The following is a 26,965-nucleotide window of genomic DNA, read 5'->3' on the forward strand; positions in this document are numbered from 1 at the left end:
CATTGAGACAGTTTGCGACCAGAAATAAATCCAAGCCGAAAAAATGTCTGCGGACCTGTTTACTTTATAAACCACAAATGTTTGCATCCTGCAACAAATACCTGGGAAGTGCCTGGACCAGACATTACAAACATGTTAACTACCCTGAGTTAACCAGTAATCAATTCGGGGAGAAAAACCCGAGCTGGACCTCTCCTCTGAGACTACTCTTTATAACGGGGCTTTCATTTCGGCCCGTCCTAGCAGCGTAATTAAACCATGGCACATTCTTGACTTTCAAACAAACTCCTGGGAGCTGGCCAGCCCCAAGCACAGACCCGGATTTCTCCAGGTTGGAAGCCAGGGTGATGTTCCACGTCTTTCACGAGCTGTTGTTGACGGTGGAAACGCCTGCCCGCTAGAAATTGGGAATTCCACAGACAGCCCTTCAAGGCTACACTAATAAACACGTGAAGGGATTTGGGGGAAATACATGAAAATACTGGTTTGGCGAAATGCTTTTTTCAATGCCACCAGTTTTCAGGTGCATTATTGAGGCCTGAATTTTTTTATAATTAGTAATGTAGACTGCTGATTTTTGATTTTTGCAGTCCGAGTTTGCTCGTTTCCCTGTCAATACCAGGCCACGACCTGCAGAGGTGCTTTGGTGGAGCTGGAGTTTGGCATTCCCAAGCGAATGCTGAGGAATGGCAGTAGATGGTGCTGTTATTCTCTTTTTTGAGGACAGGGATGGCAGACACAACTGTGACTGTACACAAGGTGTTACCAGTCCCCAGTGTCCCCAAATTATAAAGCCTTCAAAAATAATGAGATGTGGTCTTTAGAAAATCTTAAATCAAATAACATCTTTTGTTACAGCTTCTGTGTTTTGATCTTTCAGATGAGATTTCGAGCTCACATTTTCATGCTGTTTGTTGCGATCATGTAATTTGAAATTTATTTCCTTTTTTTTTTTTCATTTTTGTAATAGCATGAATTGAAATCCTCCAATCATGTCAAGAGCCAGCAAGATTTAGGGGAACTAAATTAAATTAGGGAGAAACATCAGGGTTGTGAAACTTGGCAGGAATGCAGATGCTGGTTTCAAAACAGACTGGACTTTAAGTTGTTGGCAAATTGAATGTTGCTGACCCTGAGTGATTTGTGATGCCAGGAACGGGTCCCTGACCACAGAATTTCCCACCCCTTGGGTCACTGAGGCACGTGCCTGAGGGCTGACCCTCCTGGCCTGCATCAGCCTGGATCCCCAACTTCCTGGACAGCACCAAATGCTGCTCAGGATGACATTTATCAGCTAATTCTTTTTAATGACCTGAAGGTTTATGAGGCTTGATCCTTCCCAGCTGCACTGGGGAGGGCAGAACTGGGCCCCCTTTGGATTTCACTTTTATTTGCCTTTCTCTGCAATGACAGGTCTAACTGCAGCCTTTGTAAAAATTTAACAGGGCAATGTTGACTGGGCAGGATGGACAACCTGGCGCCGGGGATGGTGTCCAGCATGGGGACACGGGCAGGGGACACAGCAGGTGTCCTGCCCTCAACCTCCTCCTGCCATGGTTGGGCAATGCCCCCACTCGCAGCCCCTCTGAGGGTGTTTTCTCCAGCAGCAGCAGCTGGTGATGCTAAAAATACCCCTTGGACAGGGTAGTGGTGGTTGAGCTTTGGACTTTTCAGAAGTTAACTGGTATTTTGGCCTCGTGACTCCAGCTCAGGCCACCTGATGTGCAGCACGTAACTGTGCTCCGATTTCCCCCTTCGGAGGGGAACAATCTCAGATAAGGGATAACAATCAGCTCCCTTTCTTATTTTAGGCTTGCTGTAGCCATGGTCATTAGCAGCTCCAAGAAATACAATAGGCAGGGCCTGGTCCTCCCACACTGTGTGTCCCCTCTCCAGAAGAGCTGCTGCCAAAATCCTCCCTGTGACACAAAAGCAAAGTGTGTGAAAGGAAGAGCGAAAGGAAGAGCTGGCTGTCGGTCTGAGGGGGAAGGGGTGGCGTGGCACTGGGCAGTGCATCAAAGTGAGCATCCCACCGGGCACCCTTCAGGCATCAACTGCTCTGCAGCAGCATCTGTGTGTGCAGCACATCAGGAAGAGCAGGAGAGTTGCAACCTGGAGAAGAGAAGGCTCCAGGGAGACGTTAGAACACCTTCCAGTACCTAAAGGGGATCCAGGAGAAGTAGAAAGGGACTTTGGACAAGGACATGGAGTGATAGAATGGCTTTGAAATGACAGAGGGCAGGGTTACATTTAGGTATGAGGAAGAAATTCTTCCTTGTGAGGGTGGGGAGGCCCTGGCACAGGCTGCCCTGAGAAGTCGTGGCTCCTCCATCCCTGGAAATGCTCAAGACCATGCTGGATGAAGCTTGGAGCAAGCTGGGATGGTGGAAGTTGTCCCTGCCCATGGGGAATGAGATGATCTTTACGGTTCCTTCCAACTCAGGCCCTCCCAGGATTCTGGGACACTCTACACTTGTAAGTGGAGCAGCCAGGAGCGCCAGATCCACGTCCTGCCCGGCCAAGGAGCAGCCCCAGGGGCACAGGGACAGTGCTGGCCAAGGGCAGTGCTGCTGCCAGCTGCCTCTGCACCCCAGAGCTAGTGCTGGATGCTGGGCTGATGGAACATGTTGTGGGGACACCTTAAAGGTGTGCTGGGGCAAGGCCAGCAGGATGGGGTAAGCAGCAGCATAAGGGCAGGCTACAGGTTCACTCCCTGCTCCAAAAAATAGCTCTTTCACATTAAATATGTGTGGGATGAACTACTTCCATGAGCCTCAGAGCAGAATCTGGAGCCTTCTTCTTTCCCTTCTCTGTCCTCACACCAACCCTGTGCAGTTGGTGGAAACACAAGCTCTCACATCCTCTCAAGCAAGAGGTCTGGGCTCCTCTTGCCCCAAACCAGACCTCACTGTCCCACTTGAGCACCCTCTTCTATGGAGAAGAAAGAAAAAAAGGAAATACAAGAACCTTTTACTCTTGTTTTTTGGTTTGGCTTGGGTGGTTTTTTTGGCAGATACCCTTTAGCCGGATTACGTTGACTGGCCATGATGAGTGAGTAAGGTACAAACCTCATCTCAGTTTTTAAGTTCTTGACATGTCATGAACAGATTTCCACATAGTCCTGTACCACTGATAACAAAGGTAAAAGGGCAGCAACAAGTTCATGCCCCTTTGACCATTTCAGGAATAGCCTTAAAGAGATGATTCTCTTAAAATGACAAGACTGCATGAATAAAACTAGTTCCTCTTTTCAAATTGTTGGGTTATGAAATAAGTCTGGGAAAGAACAAATGGTACAACAATTTTTGATCTTCCCAGAAATCATATCAGTGTATTCCTTGTTTACCAGAGGTTTGGCCCAGCTGGGGTGGGAAGGTGGTGAAAATCAGTCCTTCTTCAAAAATGCAGAGAAAAATTCACTAATAATACAAATTCAGTTCATTCAAATAATTTATATAAAGGAAAACCTCAGTCCATAGTGAGAATTTCAAGTCTGACTGAAAGGAAAAGCTGAGGTCTTGAAGGATACTGTTGCATGGCATATTTCATAATTCCATTTATGAATAAACAATTATTACCAATGAATCTCTTGCATATCATTGACAAAGGCACGGAAGCTGCTTTTTTGGCACTTCTGACTTATCCATTGTCAAATGTGAAGTTGGCAATTGTGGTGGCTGCTGCTCCCTTAAGAAATTGTCCAAGATTCAGGTTTGTGTGTCCTGGCTTGCATCAATTAACAGCACAACCTTTTTGTTATGAAAATGCAAACATAAGTAGCCTGAGGGGTCCTGTAAATGCAAATACAAACCCATAATTTCAATTTCCCTGAAAGTACAAGAAAGTCTCTTTTATTTTTTATTTGCTGTTACAATGATAAGTCTCAATTTTTGTTTGCTTTTATTTTTTTTTCTCCTTGCTTTGAATGAAAAATGGAATTTAACCCAGGGAATCAGCAGATTTGGGGATGGGGGGAGGATGGAGCCAGCTGCTGGTATCTGTGGGCTCCTCTAGGCAGGGCCAGGCTCTGAAGGGTGAGGGGAAGGTGGATGCTTGACCCCACCGTGGACATAAGCTGGGCTGGGCAGTGTGCCCACAGCTAGGGGAGAATTCCCACGTGAAGATTCTTTCCACTTGCTCCAGGCATCCAAGAAACCTAAATTAGGCACCCACACTTCTGCCACGCTCGGGGGAAAGACAGAGAGACCTTGAGATGTGTCCTTCGAAGCCAGCTTGGTCCCCTGGGTGGGTGATTGGCACCATTTGGGGCCAAAAGTGATGCTTTTGTATTCAGTGCCATGGGGTGATAATGGGCAAAAGAGTCCCCTCAGCAGAAGGTGGGAGGTGGCACCTGATTTCACCTCACTGAGGCATCACTGAGGCTCAATGAAAGAACTGGGGGAACGTCCAAGGCCTGTTTTCCCCTTTCTTTTTACACCACACATATAAAAGTAAAATTTGAAAACAGCCTCTTCACTTTCTTCCTCCCTCCCAGGCTGGCCTCAGTGTGCCCGTGTATGTGTCTGAACAGATTCCAGTGTCTGAACAGATTCCTGAAAACCTGCCCTTGCCCTGGCTGTAGTCTGCAGCTCCGGGAGGAGCAGCAGGGAAGGGTGGCCTTGCTGGGCACTCTCCCTGCCTGGGAAACACCAGGGATGCAGCAGGATATGTGCCAGCACACAGGGGAGAGGCTGAGGGCAAACTCACGCCCCAAAACGAAGAGGAGAAGTGGTTAAGCACCGTCCTGGGCAGCTCCCTGGGGTAGCAGCTCTCTCCCCACCTCCTGCACCCCTGCTCAGAGCACAGCATTGCCCTCCTGCCAGCTCGGGCTCCTGGGAAACCTTTCCTTTACTTCCTTGATGATTTTTAATTAGACCAAACAAGCCATTAACCAACACAACAATCCCTCACCCAAGTCTCTCGTTGCGCTCATTTTATGTAGGTGGTGCTGCTGCTGCGGGAGGGCAAAGCTGCCCCGGTTCGGGATGGCACCTGGCAGGGTGGCACAGCCAAAATTCAGCCCAGGTCTGGTCTGTGGGTACCCCACACATCATGTCCCCTCCCCTGCGTCAGCACACGGAACAGAGCTGGAGGGCAGGGAGAAAAAAACATGAGAAAAATGTTTATGAAGTTCTTTGTTGTTAGTTTTCTGCCCCTTGCACCGTTCCCAGCTTTCGGGAGTCCTGCAGCCTTGGATCGGCTGGTTGTTTTCCTTTCCCCCCTGCACTCCTGTACGAACGAACGCTAGAGGCTCACTCATTCGAGAGAAAACTTAGCTCCTAACTTTTTTTTTTTTTTTTTAACTTCCCTGAGGAAAAAATGTGGAGTTCATTATGTATGTAAAATGTCAGATGCAGGAAAGGGGCTGTGCTTACTTGGATATCCCATCCGAGGCGAAGTGACTGATTTTTTTTTTTTTTTTTCCTCTTCTTCTCTCTCTCTTTTTTTTTTTTTTTTTTTTTTTTTTCCTGAGGGGTGGAAAGCGCCTCGCGAAATAAAAGTGCAGAAGCGAGCCGGTGGCTCCCAGAGCGGCCGGGGCGGGCGCGGCGGGAGCCCCCAGCGCAGCGCAGCGCAGCGCAGCCCAGCGCGGAGCCCACCTGCCCCCGGGGCAGCATCGCCCCGCACCTTCTCCCGGACTGAGACCTCCACACATACACAAACACACATATCGATTTATAAAAATACATATACACGTTGCTTTTTTGGGTTTTGTTTTTGTTTTTTTTTTTTTTTAAATCCTTCCCCTCGGCTTTTCCTCCAGGACTTTTCCACCGTCTTTGGGACAACCCGCAAACTTCTCACTCGCTGCCCCTCTTCGCTGCTTTCCTGGTGATCGGGGGATTTTTTTGGGGGGCTTGTTTTGGTTTTTGTTTTGCTACTTTGATTTTTTTTTTTTTTTCCCCTCCTCTCTCCTCGGGAAGACCCGCCTGCCTCTCTCGCCTCGCCGTGCCCCACCGGAGAGGCCGGGAGCGGCTCCGGCGGCGCGGGCAGCACCTCCCCGGCGCACGGCGTGCGAGCCCGGCGGCGGCGCGGCTCGGCTCGGCTCGGCTCCGAGCGGCTCCTGCGGCCCGGCACGGCCCGGCTCGGCTCGGCACGGCTCGTCCCGGGCGCTCGCCCCCGATAATGCAGAGCTACAAGTACGACAAGGCGATCCCGCCGGAGAGCAAGAATGGGGGCAGCCCGGCGCTCAACAACAACCCGGCCAAGAGCAGCAGCAAGAAAGCCCTGCTCATCTGCCTCGACTGCCTCTGCCTCGTCATGGGTGAGCACCGCGGGCTCCGCGCCCCTCTCCCCGGGACTCAACTTGTGGGAAAGTTCCGCGGCGGGCGGGCAGAGCGCGGCCGCGCCGCTTCCCGAACAAAAGCGGAGCGGCGGCGCCGGGAGAGCCGGGCCGGGCGGCGGAGCGGGGCGGCCGGGCCGGGCCGGGCCGGGCCGGGCAGCGCGGGGGGCGGCCGGGGGTCGCCGGGCTCGGCAGCCGCGCACCCCGGTGCGCTCGTGCCGGTGGCTCGCTGCTCGCCGTGCCGGCCGAGGGGAGCGGCCCGGCGGTGCGCAGGGGGCACTGTGGGCTCGGGGATGCGCCCCGGGGCTGCCCCCGGCACGGGCCCCGCGCCCGGCGGCTCCTCGGCGGCGCCGGGGCCGGCTCCAGGTGGAGGCAGCGCTCTACGCTCGGCCCGGCTCGTGTTTGGGTTCCTAATGGAAAACAGCAGCTCCTGCCGCTCCGCTCGCCGCTCTGCTGGCGGCTTTACCAGCGCTCCTTTCTCCCGTCTCTCTAAACTCATTCCTTTAAAACTTCGGAGCGCTCTGGCAGAGGTTTGGCTTTGCCTGCCCGCTCGGTTTTCTGGAGATGAGATGGTTTTTGGGGACGCTGTGGCATTTAAGGGAACTGTCAACAGCGAGTCTCAAAAAAAACTTTTTGCGTTCCAAAACATCAACCCTTCCATTGTGGCTGCGATGCTGAACGTTTAATTGACAGATACAGGCAGGGGAAATCAACTGGCTTCCAACAAAGAGATTAATAACACAACAGCACGTGAGTTTAATACTCCAGACACCACAGTCTTTAAAACAATTGTTTCTGCTTAGAGCCCATTTTTTAAAGACTGTCAGTTTGATTTAATTTTTATGCAGTTTATTGATCATCTGGTGTATATTAGGGGGCACTAATACGTTAGGAGGGGAGGCATGGTTTTCTCTTTATATTCCCACAGGCATAGGGGCCAGTGCAGAAAGCTTCATCTTCTCGGATCTGGAAAAAATAAAAATACTCGTATTTTTATTATGATATCCCATATATGCAACTAATACAAGTAGGAACATAACTGGCTGGGCTTACCTCACTTATTTAAGCAGAAAGTCGAATTCCTAGTAAAACAGCTCCTAGGAGTCAGAACTTTTAAACTTTTATTTACCCAAGTTTTCTTAACTTGAGGTGTTCCTGGCATGAGTAGGTGCTGTTTGAATGGGGAAAGCGTTTTGCTTCCCCTTCTCTGGGCTAAGGGTCCTAAATGAAAAAGCAGTTGGTTGACATGTGTTATTCTACTTGTGCTAGTTTGGGTAAACAGGACTTATCAAGCATCACTGGAAAGTATTGTTGGCAGGGAATAATGTGATACAGAAAAACTCTGATTGTTGCTTTGTTTCAGGTTGCTACAGGTGGAAATCGGGAAGTAAACACCAGAGTTAGCTTGTTTAGGGGTTTTTGTTGTTTTTTAGGGTGAGGAGTATTTAAATGCAAGAGCATGAATGCAACAGAAAGTTCAGATCTGACTGATCACTGGCAGATGAGGAGCATGGGTGGGACATGGTGAGGGAGATGATTATGGGATGGAGAGCCCATGATCTATGTTCTTTGGGGATGGATAGTCATGATGTGTGTTTGGGGATGGATAGTCATGATGTGTGTTTGGGGATGGATAGTCATGATGTGTGTTTGGGGATGGGCTTTGCAAATACACCAGGACCAGGAGAGATGGACCTGCCAGTGGATGACTGGGCTTGAATTGCTGTCGAAGCTGCCCCACTCATGGGAGGCTTGGCTTCCTCTTGCCTCTGCCTTTTCCTAGGGAAGACTATGACCTTATAGTTGGCAAATACGTGATTCCCATTTTCTTGTAAAAAAAACATCCCCAAAAACCACTTGGAAAGTGGAAAAAACATGCCTTAGCTCAATCATTCCTGTAAGAGAAATGTGGACAGGTACAAGTTGATGGATATTAACATATAGAGTGGGGGGAAAAGAGTCTTATATAAGGTAACGAGGAGAATTGAGTGAAATGACTTCTTCTGAGGTGGAGGGATCTTCTGCTGGTGCATGTGGGCACATGGCCAGTGGCCTCCAGTGCAGTCAAACTGAGTTACGCCTCTTGAGCAGCTGCCCAAAGACATTCAGAGAAGCAGGGAAACAGAAGGCTTTTTCTCATTTGAGGATCACTTGAGGAAATATTAAAACTGGCCATTTGATTTGCAGAGGCCTGTGACGCTGCACTGGCTCCTGCTGCAGGTAATGCCATAATTTGGCCTTGAATTGGTTTTCTCTGAGGGGAAAATGAAAAGAGTGAACTATGGCTGGAATGTTTTTCAGAAATGACACACACTCTGTGTGAGGCTGTAGATGTGTGCAAACCCTTTGTTTACACACAAATTTAAACAAATTACCCAGAAGACAATTACCATAAACATCTAAGAAAGTCTGAAGTAGTAAAGCTAAGCTATCAGGAGCTTCCTTCAGCTTTAATTTGGTGAGAGTAGTTAGAAAGATCCACTTTTGTCTTTCATCCTTAAGCAGTACAATGGTTATCTTGATAGCAAGTGCATAAGAGGAAGATTTGTATCTTTTCTTTCTTGGGGAGCAGGGTCACGGAGCCAGTGGCTGGTGGAGTTGGTTGGATGAAGATCCGCTGCACCAAACCCTCCATTTTTCCTGCATTTCCAACTTGAGTTGAGTTGGCAGGGAGCTGGATGTTACTGAACGACCAGCCCACTCCTCTAATGAGTGCACTTGGCACTCATAAATCCCTGGGCTCTTGCATGAACAAGAGGTTTGATCGCCGACACCGTGAACTTCCCAGAAATTCCGTGCCCGTGCTTAACTCAGTAAAAAGAGGCAGAAAAGAACTGAGTGTGCATTTATTAAAGCAGGTCATGCAAGGGGGGAAAATAACTTTCTCCATCTGCTTCCTCCTCTTGGGAGGGCTCTGTTTAGAGGGTTAGAAGATGCTTCCTGAAATTGTTAAGGCCACAGGCGAGCTTGGTGGTGTGGAAGAATCCCTGCTGCCCTGTCCCTGTCTCCTGATCGCTGCAAAACATCTGAAAATGTGATGGAGGGGGTCTGGGCAGGTCTGAAGTTCCCCCTGCTGAGCTGGTTGGTGTCTTTACTTTGTAGAGCAGTGGGGAACTCTCTGAGCAGCAAAACAAGAGGCGTGATGGGTGGACCTCACTCCACCTTCATCTGATCATCCTCAGCCCATCCCTCTGCCAGGAGTTTACTGCACCTCCTACCTGGAGCTTGCAGCTGTTATTTGGGGGGACTGGGGTGACCCTGGCTAGACCAGATCCCCAGGGAATCTTTCCCTGTGCCGTGGGGTTTTGTCCTTCAACAGCCACCAAACCTCCTCCTGATGCAGGAGATGTGGCCAGGTGGGAAAAACCTCCTGCCCTGACCCTTGAGGGGGGATGCTTTGGAGCCTGGCCCCACAGATGTAGCATCTAGGGTTAAATTTACTCCTCTCAGACCTGCTGTTTTCCCTTGGCAGGGACTGCTGGTGTTCAGCAAGCCCTGAGCAGCCACCTGTGCTCCGCTGACGGGTGCTAAGTCAAGCGTTTAATCTCGGAAGAGGGGAAGGCTGTGTCAGCAAGGGTGATAGGGCAGATGAGGGTCTTCAGTAGCTTGTATTTGTGCAGCTTGTGCAGGTAAAACAGCTTCCAAAAAGTCCTGCTTGTGCCATAAAATAGAAGGATTTCATCTGGCATACCTGCTTCTGAGGCTTGTGGAAATTTGGTTTATGGGAGCATATGTTTCAGGCTGGTGGGATCTAAACTGCACATAATTTACTGCCCTTCTTCTTTTCTGCCTCTAATTTAATTTTCTCTCTTCTGTCAATCCCAGTTAATCTGTGCAGCACAAGTTTTACTGCCTTGGGAAGGTTTTTTGAAGCAACAGATGGATAGACCTCTTACAACCTTAATATCTCTGCAGCTTTCTCACAAATTTGGCATCTCCTGTAGTGAGCTTGATGCTAAAATGAACTTTGAAAGTAAATATTTATGTTAGTTGGACCTTGACATGTTTATGTAAGTGGGTATATAATCTTATAATTTGGGCTAACAGTTTAGATTACTCTTGACTTCCCTCTTCTGTGTAGAAAATTGTGTAGTCCTCCAGGTCTCAGAAGCAAAAAGGATTTGAGCTCTGCCAGGGGCCCTGTCACTTCATCACAAAAATTGGTGCACACAGGCCTGGGATTGTCATTTAAGTGTAAGGAGTGGGAGGAATTGGAGATGAGGGGTGAGGTTAGAGTTATTTGGATGGTGTAAAGCTGGATGGATGTGTTGAGTTAAGCAACTTTACTTTGTTTGGGTTGGGGCTGTTATTTTTATTTTTAGGACTGCCCCCTTGCGCAGCACTCACTTGTCGCATGGCTGACATCTTTCTGTGCACCTGAAGAAGACATTGAGCCAAACCTGGCTGCACCAAACCAGCTGGGCAGTCCCAACCCCTCGGTGTTGCCTTCATGCTGTGTCTCCTCCGTGTCGGGGAGCACGGAGCCCACACCACACGGGAGAAGCTGTGTGGGTGGAGAGTCGTCATCGTGTTTTGAGCATCCCTAGGTGGGGTTTGGTCATTAATGTTTATGTATCTCCCCATAACCCGTAGGATCTCCTGGTGGCAGTGAGCTCCTGGCCAGGGGTGGCTGCTCTGGAGGTGCTCTGGCAAAGGCAGGTTGGCAGAAGTGGCACCTCGGCATGAGGTTGTTGTGCAGTTGGACTCTACCATAACTTGAGAGTAAAGGAGGTTTTTTTTTAAGCCTGGAAAAGCTTCTTATTGAGCCAACAGTCAGCACCTAAAGTGTGATACCCATCTGTTGTGCCTCCCTTGAAAGACCAAAGGAGCCAAAGATGACTGGAAGTAAAGGCGAGAGAAATATTTTGGAGGTGTTTGAAATCCACTTTTTCTGCATTTGCTTCTTGAAAACAAACAAACAAACAAACAAAAAAATACAACCAAAAAGAGATTATTAGTGACAATTATACTTGAGGTGTTAATTGCAGAACAAGGAAATGCTGTACCTATGGCAGACCGAGTCCTCAGGGGTATAAATCTGTTGGCTTTCCTGAGTTGGTGGAACTTGGCCAACCTGAAGATGTGTCTCCAGGAAAAGCAGAATTACATGCAACTGCTTCATGGCCAGGAGTGCTTTGAATCCTGTGTACCTGCTGCTGAGACAGGCAGGAGATGGGAATCACAATTACAGCAGATGACATTTTTTTAATTGTCTGTTTGTAGTGAGCACAGCAAATAATATAAACATCACTCCCAGATCAAACGGATTATTTTTATACCCTTTAAATCTCAATTTAATATGCATGCCTTTCCTAGGCTGCTTTGGTCTGACTCTGTTTGTCTGGATACAGGCTGGTGGTGTCTCTCCAGATGCGTGTGCTCCCTGTACCACCCAAAAATGGTTTGCATACCACAGCTGGGGAACCTCTGGCAAAAACCAGGGCCCCTCTTCAGCATCTGAGATAGGCAGGGTGTTTGTGTGGCCCCATCTCTGCCTGAAATGCCTTCAAAGAGGGGGAGGCAAAGGCCCAGCTCTGCTCTGGCAGAGCAGGCTCCATCCTCCCCGTTCCCTTCATACAATGCTCCCACTTCATCCATAGTAATCCAGAAGGGACCGTTGTGGTCTCTGGGCCTGCCTGTGCCTGGAACAAGGGCCTGCCTGTTGAAGGCAGCGTGGGGAAAGGCAGCAGCCTTCAAACCCTCCTATCCCAGCATTCACACAGCCAGAGCTGGGAACAGCAGCTTCCCTGGCATCCCAAGGGGCTGTGTCCCAGCAGGGAAACCCCCTCCTAGGATGTGGGTTTCCCCCCTGCCAGTTGGGGTTTTGTATGAGTGCTGTCATACACAAATATATATATATTTTTTTTTACACATTTCTTCCTTTTTGATCTGTCTTGGGGCCTTGTTCAGCTCTTCTGATAGATCAGGTTTCATATTTCAAACAAACAAAAAGGCTCAGAAATGAGAATGATAAAACCTCAATGAAAGAGGTGAATTAAAGTAATCCAGCGCTTATCCTGTAATTATAAAAGCCTGAAGTCAGTTTTCTGAACGCTCTTCTGTGCTTCCACCCTTGCCAGCATGTCTGGAGGCCCAGCCTGTGGCCAACCTTCCATCTGCCTTTCCAGATACCTCAGCTGGCTGGGTTTTGCCAAAAGCTGAGAGGAGGGTGCCCTGTGTGTCACATCTCTTCATGGATCAGTGGCCCCCTTTCCCAGAAGGGCACTTGCATCCCTTTCAAAGCCACCCCACCTCCGTTTCACTCTCTCCCATGACATCCACCTCGGAGGGACACTACCTGCTCCACAGTTTTAGAGCAGGTGGAAAGTTCCTTCGTGTGGATCAGGTGTCTGTGGCCAGGGATGTGTTGGAGCAGCTGTTGGGAAATTGGAGAATCCCTTCTTGCCTCTTAGCTGCCTGCAAGGGCTCAGTTGCAACAGTGGGATCGTGATCAGCAGAAGCTGCTCCTCCAGTTTGACCTGAGGAAGCAGAATGCCACGAGAAACAGGGAATTTGAAATATCTTTGTTTGTACTTTGATGCAAACAGTTTGAAAGCAAGCCTTAAGCATAAGTTTGTTACCAAGAGAAGGCATGAATGAGTTTGAAAATTAGCTTTGTCGTGGCAGGTCTGGAAGTACCACAATTTCCAATGGAACTCCATCCCTGGGAGTCAGTCACGTAAGTGGGCTTGTTTTTCACATGTGTTGGATGTTTTGGAGACAGAGGGTTGAAAACAGACTCTGCATCAAATCAAGTTACAAGCAGAACATGTAATTTAACTCCAGAGCTTGTGATGCTCTGAAAATGCCTGTGCTCTTCGTGCTGTGTGTTCCTGTTCCCGCTCTGGAACAGGATTGCATCCATGCACGACCTTGTGTTCTCTGAGCACATGGTGCCCTCTTTCAGGGCCAGGCTGGGGCTGCCAGCCAGAGCCCAGATGGTGCTGAAGCTGCTCTGACAGTGGTGCTGACACTGAGTCAATGGAGGCTGCTCATAATCCTCTACTACTTCCCCATAGTTTCGCATCCCTTGCCCGGAAAGATGTGAAGATGTGTTGGCCATGGCACTGAGGAGTTTGGGAGGGTTTTCTGATAAAACATACCAGTGATGCTTGGAAAACACAGCAGATTGAGGCTGGAGCAGTTGGCATTGCTGGGTTCACCCACACCTAGCCCTGAGCATCAAAGGTGGCTGTGGGACCGAGCTGTCCTTCACTGCTTTGGGAGCTTGAAGGTGTCAGACTGCACCTCTTGGAGCCTCACCATCTTTTCTGGCTGCTGGAGCTGAGAACAGCATGGTTCTTCCTTCCATGGGTTTAAAGAGAAGAAGTGAAAGTTACTGGTGAGATGTTTTGAGCAGCCATCCCTCCTGAAAGAAATTATACACCTTCAGAGGGCTTCTGCCTCCCAGCAGTGTCAGTATGGTGCTGCACAAAAGAAGAAATTAGATACTTTCCTGTAAAATCATAAAAAATCACTGCCATTTTTGGCCAGCCAGCAGTGCCCCTGTGTCTGACTATGCAGGCACTGCACGCAGATAATAATTACATTTCTGTTAATTGAGCATTAATATGAAGCTGAGAGCTCATCACATCCTCCAAGTGCCCAGCCACAGAATTTGAAAGCCGATGTGCCAAATGGGCTCTTGTCCCCTTGACACTCAGCAGGTTATTTATGACTTTTTTTGGGGGGTGGTGTGATGGGCTTCCCTTTAAGCCTGGAGGGAGCAGCCAGCCCAGCCCTGGTTATCATTCCCAGCCAGCTGACAGCGAGGTCTTTGCTCTGGTCAGTGTTGCAGCACAGCGGCCGTGGCAACCAGTCCCACATCCCAAACATTTTGAGGGCTTCCAAGGCTTTTCTGCAAGGCCCACCACCCTTTAAAGTGCTGGCTTCCAAAGGGAAAGTCTCAAACAGCGTGGTGAAATGCTGATAAGCAGGTCTGGTCAGTAACCACCGGGTGCATTTGTGTTCTGAGTGATGCTCAGGGAGTAATTTCGGATGGCTGGCGAGCTGATGGCAGGCAGCAAAACTCCTTTGAAGTCGATAGCAGTGAATCAGTTTGGTGTTGGCAGGTTTCTGGAGCTGCTCTTTTGATCACTGATCAGATGGCCCTTGCTTTTTTGGGGAGCTGCTTCTCCCTGAATTCAGGTGCTGGGCCGAGGATCCCTGTGCCAGGCTGTGCTGCCCTTGGTCCTGCCCGGGCACATCACGGGAGGTTTGTGCCTCTGGGGGTTTCTAATCTGGGCAGGCAGCAGAAGGAGCAGCATCGCCTGGGCGCGTGGGCAGGCTGGAGCCCGGCGAGGGCACACTTTGAAGGCAGTGTTGGCAGCACAGAGCACCCAGGTGCCCAGTGAGGCTTTCAGAGCTGCTCAGGCACCTCTGGTTCCTTCCTGAAGTCCCCGTTGGAGCTGCAAACTTCAGTGATCCCGCCAGTCCTGCCCGGCCTCCCAAAGTGTCTTGAAATCAGGTCCTTGGTGACTATGGAGGAGTCCGAGGCTGCCAGGGCTGGGGCTGAAGTGTGTCCCCAGGACATGTCCTGCAGCTTCCCACCTGAATTCCTGGGAAAACTTACCCAGGTGCCTCTGTTGTGGTGCTTCCATGCTCTGGAGAAAAGAGAAAAAGCCTTGGATTCACCCACTGTAGCAGGAGCTGGTTTGTCCCTTCCCAGAATAAGAGCTGGAGTTTTTCAGGTTAAGGATGTGGAAGAAAAGCTGCACTAAGGCATCTGCCAGTTGATGATACATTACAAAAATGGATGATTCTCAAAGGGAAGGGCTTGGAGGGGCTTTTATCCTACTCATACTTGCCAGGCTGAGGGAAAGTTCCCTTTGCTGCCTGACCACAAGTGGCTGTGCTTTTTGTAGAGGACTCAGGGATTTTTTGTTTTTTCTTTTTTTTTTCTTACTAACTTTCATAAAAATTTCCACCATCAGTTATTATCCCCTCAAATAATCCCATTTTTTTTCCCACATAATCTGAGCGAGATATTTTTTCATCCAGCCCTTCTGGTTTCTTGACCATCCCTGCAGCTTTAGCATGCAGCTGTCATTCTGCTGCAGCTCCCACAAAGCGGCTGAAAACCAAGGTAACAGCAACATTTTGAGTGAAGGGGATGAAATGTGGGATAGGTTCAGCGTATTTCTTTGTCATTGTTGGAGTCCTATTCAGTCTGGAACTGAATAGGAGGCTGATTAGCATGTGGAAGCATTTCTAAAGCATTGGGCTGTGAGGGTTGGGTGGTTTGGGATTTTTTTTTTTCCTTAAAGGAGAAGTTTTGTGGCATTTCTTTTTCTGACTGAGCTGGTATGAATTTTTGTCAAATGTAAAACCCGTGGAAAAGCCAGATTGCATTTTGGAGATAGCCTGTTTTGATAAATCACCCTGGGCACAAAGAAGTTTTCCTGTGTTTAAAACTCAGAGCCACTGCAGAATCTAGGCATGCAGCATGTTTGAGATTGCCAGACAAGTGGGATAGTGTTTGGGATACATCAGGATTGTGGATATAACAACAGGTACTTTGCTTTTGCTCTTGCTGAAGTTTTCTGCCACAAGTGGCTATTGGGTCCAGAGCCTGAAAACCCACCTGCTTAAATCTCAGGGTTTCTCTTTTGCAGGGAAAGATGTAACACTGAAGTAAATTAAAGCTGCCTGCAAGTGAAAAACATCTTTTTCCCCCGTGAAATTGCTTTAAGTCCTGGGCCTGAGGCTGGTTTTGGAGAAGAGGATTTTCCCTTTAGTGTCAGGTAGCAGGCTGATATTAACACTCCCTTGCTGCAAGATGTGCTGTGTTTTCTCTGAGGGGTGAAATTACCACCTTGGTGCTGTTTGTGGGTCTCAGCTGGGTTGGTGCTAGAGCAGAGATCCTGCCCTGGGAGCACCACAGCCCTGCCTTTTGTGGGAATGCAGGATTTTGGGGTGTTTGCAAGTCCCAAGGGACATAGGAGACCCCGGTTGCCTGTCAGGGGCTGTGTGGATGTAGCAGAGTTGTGCCCTGAGCTTGCAGACAGAATGGGCAGTACAAGAAAATGTGTTTTATTTCTGTGTACAGTGAGACTTGAGGTCTGTTTTGATGGCCTTAGAGACTGATGGCCTTGGGGTTGGATGGAAAGCTCACAGCAATACTTGGGTCAGACCCTTTTGGTGATGTGTGCATGGCCTGGATCTCGTGCCTGGGTTTCTTTGATGCCTTGTCTGGTTTCCTTTCAGTTACACCGGTTTAAGAAAGACAAAATGGTCAGCTCACTGGTCTGCCTTAATGTCACACAATAGAATGGTCTGGGCGGGAAGGGACCTTCAAACTCATCACCTTCCACTATCCCAGCTCGCTCCAAGCCTTTTCCAACCTGGCCTTGAACACTTCCAGGGATGGAGCAGCCATAGATTCCCTGGGCAACCTGTGCCAGGGCCTCACCACCCTCTGAGTAATGCCAGCTATTGAAGGCTGATTAAAGCTATTGTTTAATTAAGGAGAACTCAGCTCCTCTGCTCACAATCCATGATTAAAGGACCTTTTGAAGTAATTCTGCAATACTTTCTTGTTCCCTGCCTTTCTCTGCTTCATGGTGGAGAAGGTTCCTGGTGTGAGGGTTCCTGAGCGCTGTGCGGGGCCGCAGACCTGCTGGCAGAGCCGGCTGCTGCCAAAGGCATCCCAACATGAAAAAGCCCTGCAGAGGGGTGGAAGGGAGTTCAATCTCAGGATACGCTGATTTGGAAAGGGAATCCAAACAAAGAGGCTTTTCAGCAGAGGCTGAGGCTTGGCTTCTCTCAAGGGCAGTTTGGGCTTGGGGAAGCATCCGGGAGGCGGCGAGCGGAGCAGGAGTGCATGAGCTGGATGCCGCCTGGTGTAAGGTTTCCCAGCACAGCCTGGTTTTGTGTTACAGGCTGGGGAGCTGCCTCTAAGCTCTCCTCTCCTTTCTTTTCCTTTTTTTTTTTTTTTGTTTCACCCCCCTTTCTTTTATTTCTGTTGGAAACAAAGGAGAGGTTTGAGTTTTTTTGTTGTTGTTGTTGTTTCATTTTTTTAATAAAGGTTCCCATCCCCTGCAGGTTTGGCGGTGCCTCTCACCGTTGATGCTGGAGGGGGACCCTTTGGTGACTGTGACCTGGAGAAACCCTTTGCAGGGTCCCACGCAGGCCTCACAGGGATGTTTTATTTTGCTCAGAAAGCTCAGCCCTCTCAGGGGCTCACTGAGGGCACTCTGGCAGGAGCTGGCGTTCCTGAGGGGACAGGCACCTCGTAAAGAAGTTCTGGCTCAGATAAGAAGTGAAATGAGGTGGATGCTGTGGCAGCAGGAGGGATGCAGAGTAGAGGGGGTGCCATTCCCATGGCTGCCCTGTCCCTTGCTGTGACACTCTGGTGCCACCACGTTCCCGTGAGGTGCCAGGAAGAGTTGAGCAGGGAGGAGGTGCTACCAACCATCCCAACCAACCAGTTGGGGTTTTTTATAGGCACCAGATGGTTTTAATAGAGGAAAGCTGAACTTCTTATGACCCTTCCCCACAGACGTTGTTTGTTGTTTTGTAATTGTGGCCAGGACAAAATCCTGCTCCAGAACCTGCAGTGAATCGAGAGCTTGGTGCCTTCTTCTCCATCCCACCATAAACCCCCCACTGTCCTCATGCTCCTCTGCCTGCCCTGACTCCAAATGATCTGGAGGAAGCTGCTGGGCATGGAAAACTTGAGGTTTTCCCCTGATCCCTGGCTAAAGAGATTAGCAAGAGTACAAGCTGGAAGAAACCGAAACATCTAAAAGCAAAGCACAGGGAAGCAATAAAATGTCAGGCCATGTTTTTCCTGCTGGTTGATTAAAAATTCTCCTGATAAGCAGGAAAGCTTTCATGGCTGGACAAGACCTGTATCGTGTCAAACGCAGTGAAAGGTTTATTAGAGAAGGATAAAGCAGTGCAAGCATTGGGTTGTATTGCAGCCCTCCTGGAATTGTTATCCCCCAGGGCTGAGGAGCAGTGTGATTTTTGGAAAAGAGAAAGTCAAGCAGAAGGAGATGAGGCCTGGGTCTCCATGCTCACCATCAGCAGTGGCAAACCAGTGAGCTTGGAGACCTGTGCCCAGCCAGTGCCAAGATGCTGCACTGGGCCCATGGTTTCCCTCTAGCCTGAGAAATCTTGGGATCAAACACAAGACAGGAATGACAAAACAGGAAAACAAAAGGCTCACTTCCATGCTGTTGTGTTTGACTTCCCAAGGTTTTAATTGCCAAGGGCTGCATGGGGAGCCAGCTGGCTGCAAAGGGATGCAGATCTCCAGTAAGAGAGGCAAAGGGATGCAGATTTCAAGTAAGAGAAGAAAGGCTCTTTTTTGTTGTGGGGTTTTTTTTTTTTAATCTTTTGTCAGAGAAACTAACAACTGTTATGTTGTCCTACAGGAGATGCAGTTTTGTGTACATTTCCCCTTCAAAAAGTAAATTATCACTCTTAGTTACCTGCTTCCTCAGCTCTCCCAGCAGCCCTTGAAGCTTCTGCTGTTATTGTTTTGCTACCTGTAGGAGTAAGAGGGTGCAAGCGGCAGGAAAGCCAAGTACAGAGTGCAAAGGGTGCCTCAATTTTACAATTTTCCCCCTTGGAGCAGAAAACCTCTGCTTTTTACAAAGGGAAAACACAGTAGGTGGTTTAACTTGCAAGCCCTTGGCCCATGCTCCAAGAGATGTGCATTTCCCTGCAGATGTGGTACACAGTGTCAGAAGGATCAGGCCCACCAGCGTGTGGCCCTGGGAACAGGCTGGACAATCCCAATTTTACTGCCAAAACCTTGTTTTTGTATGATAACTTGGAAAGAGGGAAAAAAGGCCAGCTTAAAGCAATAATAATAATATTATTAATAATAAAAACGCATGGGCTATTTGGCATGCCGGGTGTATAAATCTCGACGTTAGCTACCTGTGAATCATGCAGCAGCACGTTAATTGGTGCCCCTCACTAGATGAGGATTTGGCACTGGGTCTGCATGTAATTACAAGCCACACACAGAAGGACACAGGCAGCTAATGAACTCCTGCCAAACTCCAGCTCCGCTCCTGCGGCTTTTGAAGTCCTCTGGTCTTTCAGCGTTTTGTATGGTAAGCACTGAAAGGCATCAAATCACTCCTTTGACAGTGTTTAGAAAGGGTTGGTTTGTTGAATAACCCAGTGCCTCCAAAGTCCCAAATCTGAGAACTGGAGCATCTATAGGCTCCTTTCTCAGCAGAGCAGTAAATAGGCTGGAAATAGAGGACACCCCTGAGGAGCTCCTGCCTCGCTGACAGGAGCCAGAGGGCTCTGGTTGCCACGATGGGCTGCAAGAAAAGAAACTATTTCCACTTAAAAATACTTCAAAACAATCCCACCAATGGGATGCTTTTTTTTTTCCCAAGCCTCGTTGTTTCAAACTGAGGCTGTGCACAGCATCTCTCATGGGTTTGCAGTTGCACTGGTGTTCTGAGTGAGGTGGTGAAAAGGGTTTTGGAAGGGTTTCTGCCCTGTTGGGAGGGCAGGTTTTCATGGGGCTGGGTTTGGAAGGTCGTGGTACTTTTTCATGGATGTTTTGTTGCTGGGATGGGATTTGAGCCTGAGCCCTTCTCCTCCTCTTTTCATGTCTGAGGTGACAAAGGAAGTAGTTGTTGAGATAAAAACAATTTCCATGAAAACCTGTGATTTTCAGGCAAACATACCAGGCGGGTTTCATGGCAGTACCATGGTGAAGAGGAATAATGCAGCTTGGCACGAAGCCCTTCCAAATAAAAAAGGGGGGAGGAGAGGAAACAGAAGAGCCTTTGTCAAAATTAACTGCAATAAAGAAAAAGGGACTCCTATTCCCTTGGGCTTCCTTAACCTTCTTTCCTCAATTTATTCACACGTTCCTTGACAGCAGGGCACAGCATTGTTGCAGGAGGCTGGAAATGGAAATTGGGAGTTGTCCATTTTTGGTTTTAAAAGGCATGGTACATGTTGTGTCCCTCGAGTCAGTGTGAATAGAGCCTTGCTCCTTGCCTGTGCCATTTGGATGTGGCCCAGTTCATCCTGTCCCTTAAAGAAATAGGGTTATGGGATGTCACCTGGCTGCAAAATGCAGCTTTTATGGGCAGGTGCATGGGAAAGGGGCTGGGGTGGCAAGGTGGCTGTGCCCACCCTGCCTGGCCCTGTGCTTGCAGAACATGGTGGTGAAGTTTCCAGTGCTACTGTTACACTGGATTTGCAGAATTTTCAGTTTCTTAGAGGGATAAAAGCACCTAAAAAAATCTGTTTGGCTTTTAGGGGCACAAATAATTCACAGGGTCTCATCCAGGGGCAGATGGGCCAAGATAGGTAAATCCTTGTGTGCAGCATGGGGTGGACACCTCTGTCACTGCAGGTGATGTCTTGCCTCCAAAATACCCCATTCCCAGCTGCTTTCCATCAAAAGTTCTGTGGGCAGGGAGGTGTCCCTGTAATACAAAGCTATTTTAATTAGGAGCATGGTTTTTATTTTTTTTTTTTAACATTTCCAGCACAATCTCAGATATATCATGTATTGCTACACATTGGGATGTCACTCTGTGCAGTCAAAATACAGAGGAACAAGAAGAATGGTAATATTACACTTTTTTAACCCATTGATAAATAGGCAAAGGCTTTCAGAGCTCTGCTCTGGGGACCACCAAGATCAACCCCCATCACTTTAAGGGCCTTTGGATCACTTCCACCCACGTCTCTCTGCCTTTCAGCACTCTGGGCCATGCTTTATGTCCTGGAAATTCTACCAAATCGCGACTACCGAGGGGGAAAAGCTTCATTTCCAGTTAATCAAGGGAGTTGTGTAATACCATTTTCTCCTGGGGAACTTCCAGAAAAAAGAAAGGAGGAGAGGAAGGGGTGGGGGAGAAAGGGGAGCATTACATAAAGAAAGTATATTAAGAGGAAATAAATTATGAATTAAAAGTGATTAGTGAACTTTTAAGGAAGAGGTCAGAAGTGCTTTAAGGAATACAAACTTTTTAAGCTTCCAGTGCTTGTATTGGGTTACAGAGTTATAACCCAGCCTTATTTGTGCAGGTGGCTGCTGCTTCAAATCTGAAGAAGGATTTTGCATTTACAATAGGTACATTGACAGAACTGGGTCAAAAAGCTACTGGTGGCAGGCTCAGGGCTATGGGCAGGGGCTCTGCTGCCTCCTGCATAGGGGCACTTGCTCCCAAAAATGTGTTTAATTACAGTGGCACTGCCTGGCCATGGTGCTAAGGAAGTGTTTTAGGAAGTTCAGTGATGAAGTTTGATGAATTTTTATTTAAGAGACCTAATGTTGACTAGGTTTAGTGGCTTTATTTTTGCTTCATATGGTTTGTGTCTTTACTAAGTTAAAAATAATACACTTTTGTTGGCTGCATTACACTGACTACAGTTTTGTATTTCTACCTGTTCTTGTTATGGGTTGGAGTGTCTGTGCAAAGAGGAGGAGCCAGGGCTTCTGTTTTGGGGTGTTTGGGGGCAAGAAGCTGAGATAAGGACTTTTTGCTTGCTATTTTATGGATTAAAACAGCACCTACAGCTCACAAAATTTTCCATTTGAGTAGAGGGTGATTGAATTGGTTGGATGGGGCCCTGAGCAACCTGATCTAGTCAGTGACATTCCTGTGCATGAGTTGCAACTAGGTGATTTCTAAAACCCAATTTTTTCTATCATTCTGTGATTCTATAGGAGCAGAAGTTGTGATTATATGGGGAAATATGAGTGCTCACCCAGCCAGTGGGATGACAGGGACGAAGGGGAGCAACTTCTTTGCTCAGGCACTGGTTTGGCAGAAATCCCTTAGGTTTCCCCCAAAAGAAAGGGGGTGTTGAGTGTTGCTGGGGCTGGGCAGTGGCCTGAGCCCTTCCTCGAAGGCAGAGCCCAGAGGGGTGGTGGTGAGAGGCTCGTTCCAAACCCTGCTGACCAGCAGAACAAACCCTGCTCACTCCATTTGTAATTGAAAACATCATAGTCACCACAGTGTGTTTTTCACACAAGCTGTTGGCCTTCACCATTGCAGAATTCACAGCCACATCTTTATTTTTTTTTAATTTTTTCCCCCTCTCTTCAAGCTGGGTCATCTTAGGTCAGGCTTGTCATATCTGTGAGACTTCCAAAGCACATGCATGTGCAGAGGTGCCTCAAAAGGTGTTGACACTTTGGGGTTTTCATTGGTGTTGCATTTTATCCCTTGCTGTAGACAATGGGAAATGATGGCTTTGTTTCCATCAAGTTTGGCTGGAGCTGGCTCTGGATTCCTCTTGGTAATGTCTTTTATATTCCCCCTCTCCAAATTTGTTGGTTGGCCAGTCTGGTTTAAATCTGTTTTACCCACAAATGCAGAATTTTTAAAGGACCTACATATTGTGGCTTGGATAAGACCTTTTGTTCTTATTAATGCATTCTGAGGTATTGAAAATAAGTGTGCACTTTAATATAAAGGTTTTTTGGTGCATCAACTCATGCCAAACTCCCATGAAGATCAACTTAATATTCTTTGTAGAATTCCCTTTTCTTTCTTCCTCTGTATGTGGTCCATATCTTCGAAAATAGGTGACAGCTACTAACTAAAAGCACTTTTTCTCCCACAAAAAAAAAACAATGGCAGCATTTCTGTTCATCTGGAACTCTTGGAGCGTGAGGCTGGCACGTTGTGCTCCAGCCACATGAGGAAGTATTCTTACTCTTGGTTTCAAATCCAGAGGAATTTGCAGTGCAAGAGGATAATTTGGCATTTGCCTTAAATAATCTGTAACCAAGAACCTTTTTATAATGATATTCTCCCAGGATGTCTGGGTTAATAAATATGCTCCAAGTTGCAGAGTGAGGTATTAACCACAAAGGATGAATATCATGGAATCATGGAATGATTTGGGTTGGAAGGAACCTTAAAGCTTGTCTTTTTCATGGACAGGAACAATTTCCACAAGACCAGGTTGCTCAAAGTCCCATCCAACCTGGCCTTGAACATTTCCAAAGATGGGTTTGGGCAGCAGGTAGAGACACCTGTCACTTCTGACACCACCTCTGGTTCTTTTTAAAGGCACTTCTCAAATACCTCTGCAGCCTGGGGTCATCAGTGTTGTGTGGTTGTCTATATAGAAAATTAATATTTTTTGCTTTCTTCTTGTTTGCTATTGCACTAACAGGCATGAGAAGATGTTTTGCCCAAAATTCCTGATTATCCAGTTCTTACTAAAAACAATGAAACTAACCCCAAAAAAGTAAGAACCCAGAAAATATCATCTGAGTCAAAATGTTTGCCACTAGGAAGTCTTTTGGAATCTGTAGCATCTGGTGGACCTAAAATGGTGAGGTTTGCTTTGAAGTTCCTATGATCTAGATGAAAAGTAGAAATAGTAAAATGGAAAACAAAAATGTCACTCTTTTCATAGGAAGGATCCTAGACAAATTAATATAGAAAGGGCAAATGTTCATGGGAACTACATGAACAAAACTACAGCAACTAAAAATTAACTAATTTTTAATATTTTTTTTGGCAGAAACCAGACCTTTGTGCCCAAGAACTTTTCTAAACAGGTCAAATCACAGAAGTGCAATATATACTGATCCTTGTTTATAGGTTCTTTAGTACTCTAAAGCAGGTACCTGTTTTACCATAAAGTCTAGGGTTTGTTTGTGTGGAGAATTTTCTCTCCTCATGTGTCAGCTGAGAGTAGTGGAACTGTAATCGAGCTGAATGGGAATCTGTTTTGCAAACAAAGATACTAGATGTGTTTCCAAAATACAGGTAGATGCACAGATCAGTCTGCTGGACTGCTGGAATCAAGGTGAAGAACATTAAGACTGTGCAGGTAGTAAAATAGCAGAGCTGATGGTTACCCAGTTGTCTCCTTGTCCTAGTGAATATGTAGTCCTCAAATATCCAGGTTCAGTCAAAAAACACTGGGATGGAGGCACATCACTGATGCTTTCAAGATCTTTGAAAATCTGATTTTAATAGCTTGATCCAGTCTGCAGTAGGATCCGATCCTTATTTTGGCTGATACTGGGCTGCAGATTATTTTTTTAGCTGACCACACTCCCATTCCTTCAGATACACCCAGTGCTGGTGCAGAGCTGGCTTCTGTTTTGATTGACAGCACATGCCTGATACAACACAAATTGAAAATACTTCTATTTGTTGGGTTATTAACTTTTATTTATGTATTTATATCTATATTTATACATGTACAGTGTAAGTTGGCTTTGAGAGTTGCTCGCTCTTGCAGCAGTTGCCAAGGCTGGCCTTGCAGTGCTGCAGTTCTTCTCTGAAAGTTTTGGGAAGCCAACTTTTAAAGCCCCAATAAAAGCCTACCGTAGGCTAATCTAGTTTATATGCATTTTTAAATATGTACAAATATTGTAAACTAAATAAAGTTTATATGTACCCAAGATCAGCCACTAAGTACTTCAAATAGAGAGCCTGTCTCTTGTAGGTACCCAAATATTTACAGTGTGACTTGAGTAAGGCATTAGATACCCCACTCAAGCCCTGCCAAATTAATTAATGGTCTTTTTCACTTACTTAGGTAGATGTCTAATCTAGTGAAACCCTAAGAACACCCAGAGCCTGGATAGTGGCAGGCAAAAGCATCATGAAATACTTGTTAGAAATTACTGTTGCTTTGTTGAGATAGCCAGCAACATCCCACTGACCTGCAGGGTTAAAGAACAGAGATTTAATGGGGAAAAAAAGCCTAAAGTCCATCAAAACCAGACCTTTAAAAAGGAAAAGGTGGTGATGGTGATTAATTTGGTGCAAAGGTGAAGGCTGGGCTGGGAAGATGAGAGTGGCCTGGGTGGGTCACTGCACAAATGCCTCTTGTCTTACGCTCCTTCCACTTTTTGATGAGTGGCCAATGAAAGCTTATCCCCTTTTAAAATTTTTTTTCCCCTATTAAATCTGCACAAGTGTTAACTTCTCAAAGATTCTGAGACTCAAAGTGCTGTACCCAACACAGAGCCCTTTTTTCTCCTGCCTTTGATTTTTATGCACATTTCAAGCTGGTCAGAGAGTACACGGGGGGTTTGTTTAGGCTTGGTGCTGGGGTTTTAGCTTTAAAGGAGCCTTCCCAGGATTATTGCCTATTAACTGCCTCTTCATAAAGGTGCTGACCAAAGAAAGGAATATTTTTTCCTTGGTGCTAGACTTCCAAACTCGATTGGCTTTATTAAATAGAAAGACAAATAAATTTAAGCCCTGCTCTGAAATACCTTAGCACAGGACACCAGCAGTTAGAGGTCACCAAGTCACTTGGACTTCCTCCCAACAAAAGCAACATCATTTTTCAATGTCCAGCCCCACAGCATCCCGCAGTGTCTCGCACAATTCCTTAGTGTCCACACCTGCTCCATGCCACTCGGAGCGGGGCTGAGCCTGTTTGGATGGGGCAAGATCAGTCCCTGAGAGAATTCTGTTATGGTTTGGAGCCATGTTTGATCTCTTACAGCAGAGCTGGATAAAAGCTTGTGGTTGGGATTTCCTTGTTCTGTTATTAAAGCAAAAAAATCCCCGTTGTACAAGGAAAAGAAACTTTCCTTCACCTTGGGAAGGATGTTACAGGTCAGAAGGTAATTTCAGCATTGTTTACCTTCATTTCATTGGAAGGATCAAATCCCTTTGTTTTATGATTTAGTTTCCCATGAGATGGGGATAGCAGCCCTGCTCCTGTTGCACAGCTCCTTTTGGGTGTGCCAGTGTTGTGTCCATGCTTAAGGACATGGTCCACAGCCTTCTCTGTTATTTCTCAGGATGGAAATTACCAGTATTAAGGAGGATGTGAGGCCCTTCTGCAGCATTCCTAAAGATTTTGCAGTCAGTCTGCACATGTAGGTGAGTTGTACCCACAGACAGAATGACCAGATAGTACCATTTTTGGAGAAAATGGAACATCCCCAAAATCATTGTAATTTTTTTGCCTGCCCTGTACATCTGTCATTCACTTCAGTGCAAGTCACTGTTTCCTGCAGTGAACCTCTTGTATCCTCAATAGTTTGGTACCGTGTGCAGGGATAGGAAGTGGTGGACGTTGAAGATTTAGCACCTTTATGGAGTTCAGCTGTTGAATCTGTAGATCTGCAGCCAGGGATGCATGCTCTGAATTCCCTGTTAAAATGCTGACTCAGAGAGGCAGACTGGAGCAGGAGAGGTGATGAGAACAGAAGTTCCATCCTCACAGTAAAACCCTACTCTGCTTCCATTTCCAAGGTGTGTGGGTTGTAAGCCCCACTTCTGGATCCTTTTGCCTCGGGCAGATCTCCTAGTGTGAATAATGTCTCTGTGGTGTTTTGTTTGAGGGATCCCAAAGGCATCTCTCCCTGTGTTTAATTTTCTGCCTTCTTCCAGACTTCCCTCTGTATTGTTTTTTCTGCAAGGCTCATGTTCTGCCAGCCTTTTGGCACCACTACTCTTGTGCTGGAGTCTCCTTGACAAAAAAATTGTGGGTGGTGACCTAGTCCCTCAGACAACCCATCCTCCAAATAAATAACCTCATGGAAGAAGAGCCATCTTGAGCATAATTTATTATTTGCTGTGGGCTGGGGTCTTCCATTCCTTGGGTGAAAAAGCAGCCTCTCATCCAGCCCTCAAAATCGAAGGCATGTTATGTCTTCTAAGTAATATTCACTCAGTTATAGGGAGTGTGTTTATGTTTCTCATGTAAAAAAAAGGGGAGGGGAAGGAAAAAAAAAAGGGAATCTGAGGTTAG

General features: G+C 47.3%; 1 protein-coding gene across 1 annotated transcript in view; it reads left to right on the top strand.

Annotated features, from left to right (window-relative positions):
- The first annotated feature begins 5,503 nt into the window (after nucleotides 1–5,503).
- The window catches only part of PLPP3 (phospholipid phosphatase 3), a 44,315-nt gene continuing 22,853 nt past the window's right edge, over nucleotides 5,504–26,965 (top strand). Inside the window, exon 1 of the mRNA XM_021542100.3 lies at nucleotides 5,504–6,262. Within this exon, the coding sequence (XP_021397775.1) occupies nucleotides 6,124–6,262 (139 nt within the window). The 5' untranslated portion in view covers nucleotides 5,504–6,123. The remainder of the gene's footprint in view (nucleotides 6,263–26,965) is intronic.

Source organism: Lonchura striata, chromosome 8 (genome assembly GCF_050655825.1).
Source record: "Lonchura striata isolate lonStrDom1 chromosome 8, ASM5065582v1, whole genome shotgun sequence".
NCBI classification, from domain to species: Eukaryota; Metazoa; Chordata; class Aves; order Passeriformes; family Estrildidae; genus Lonchura; species Lonchura striata.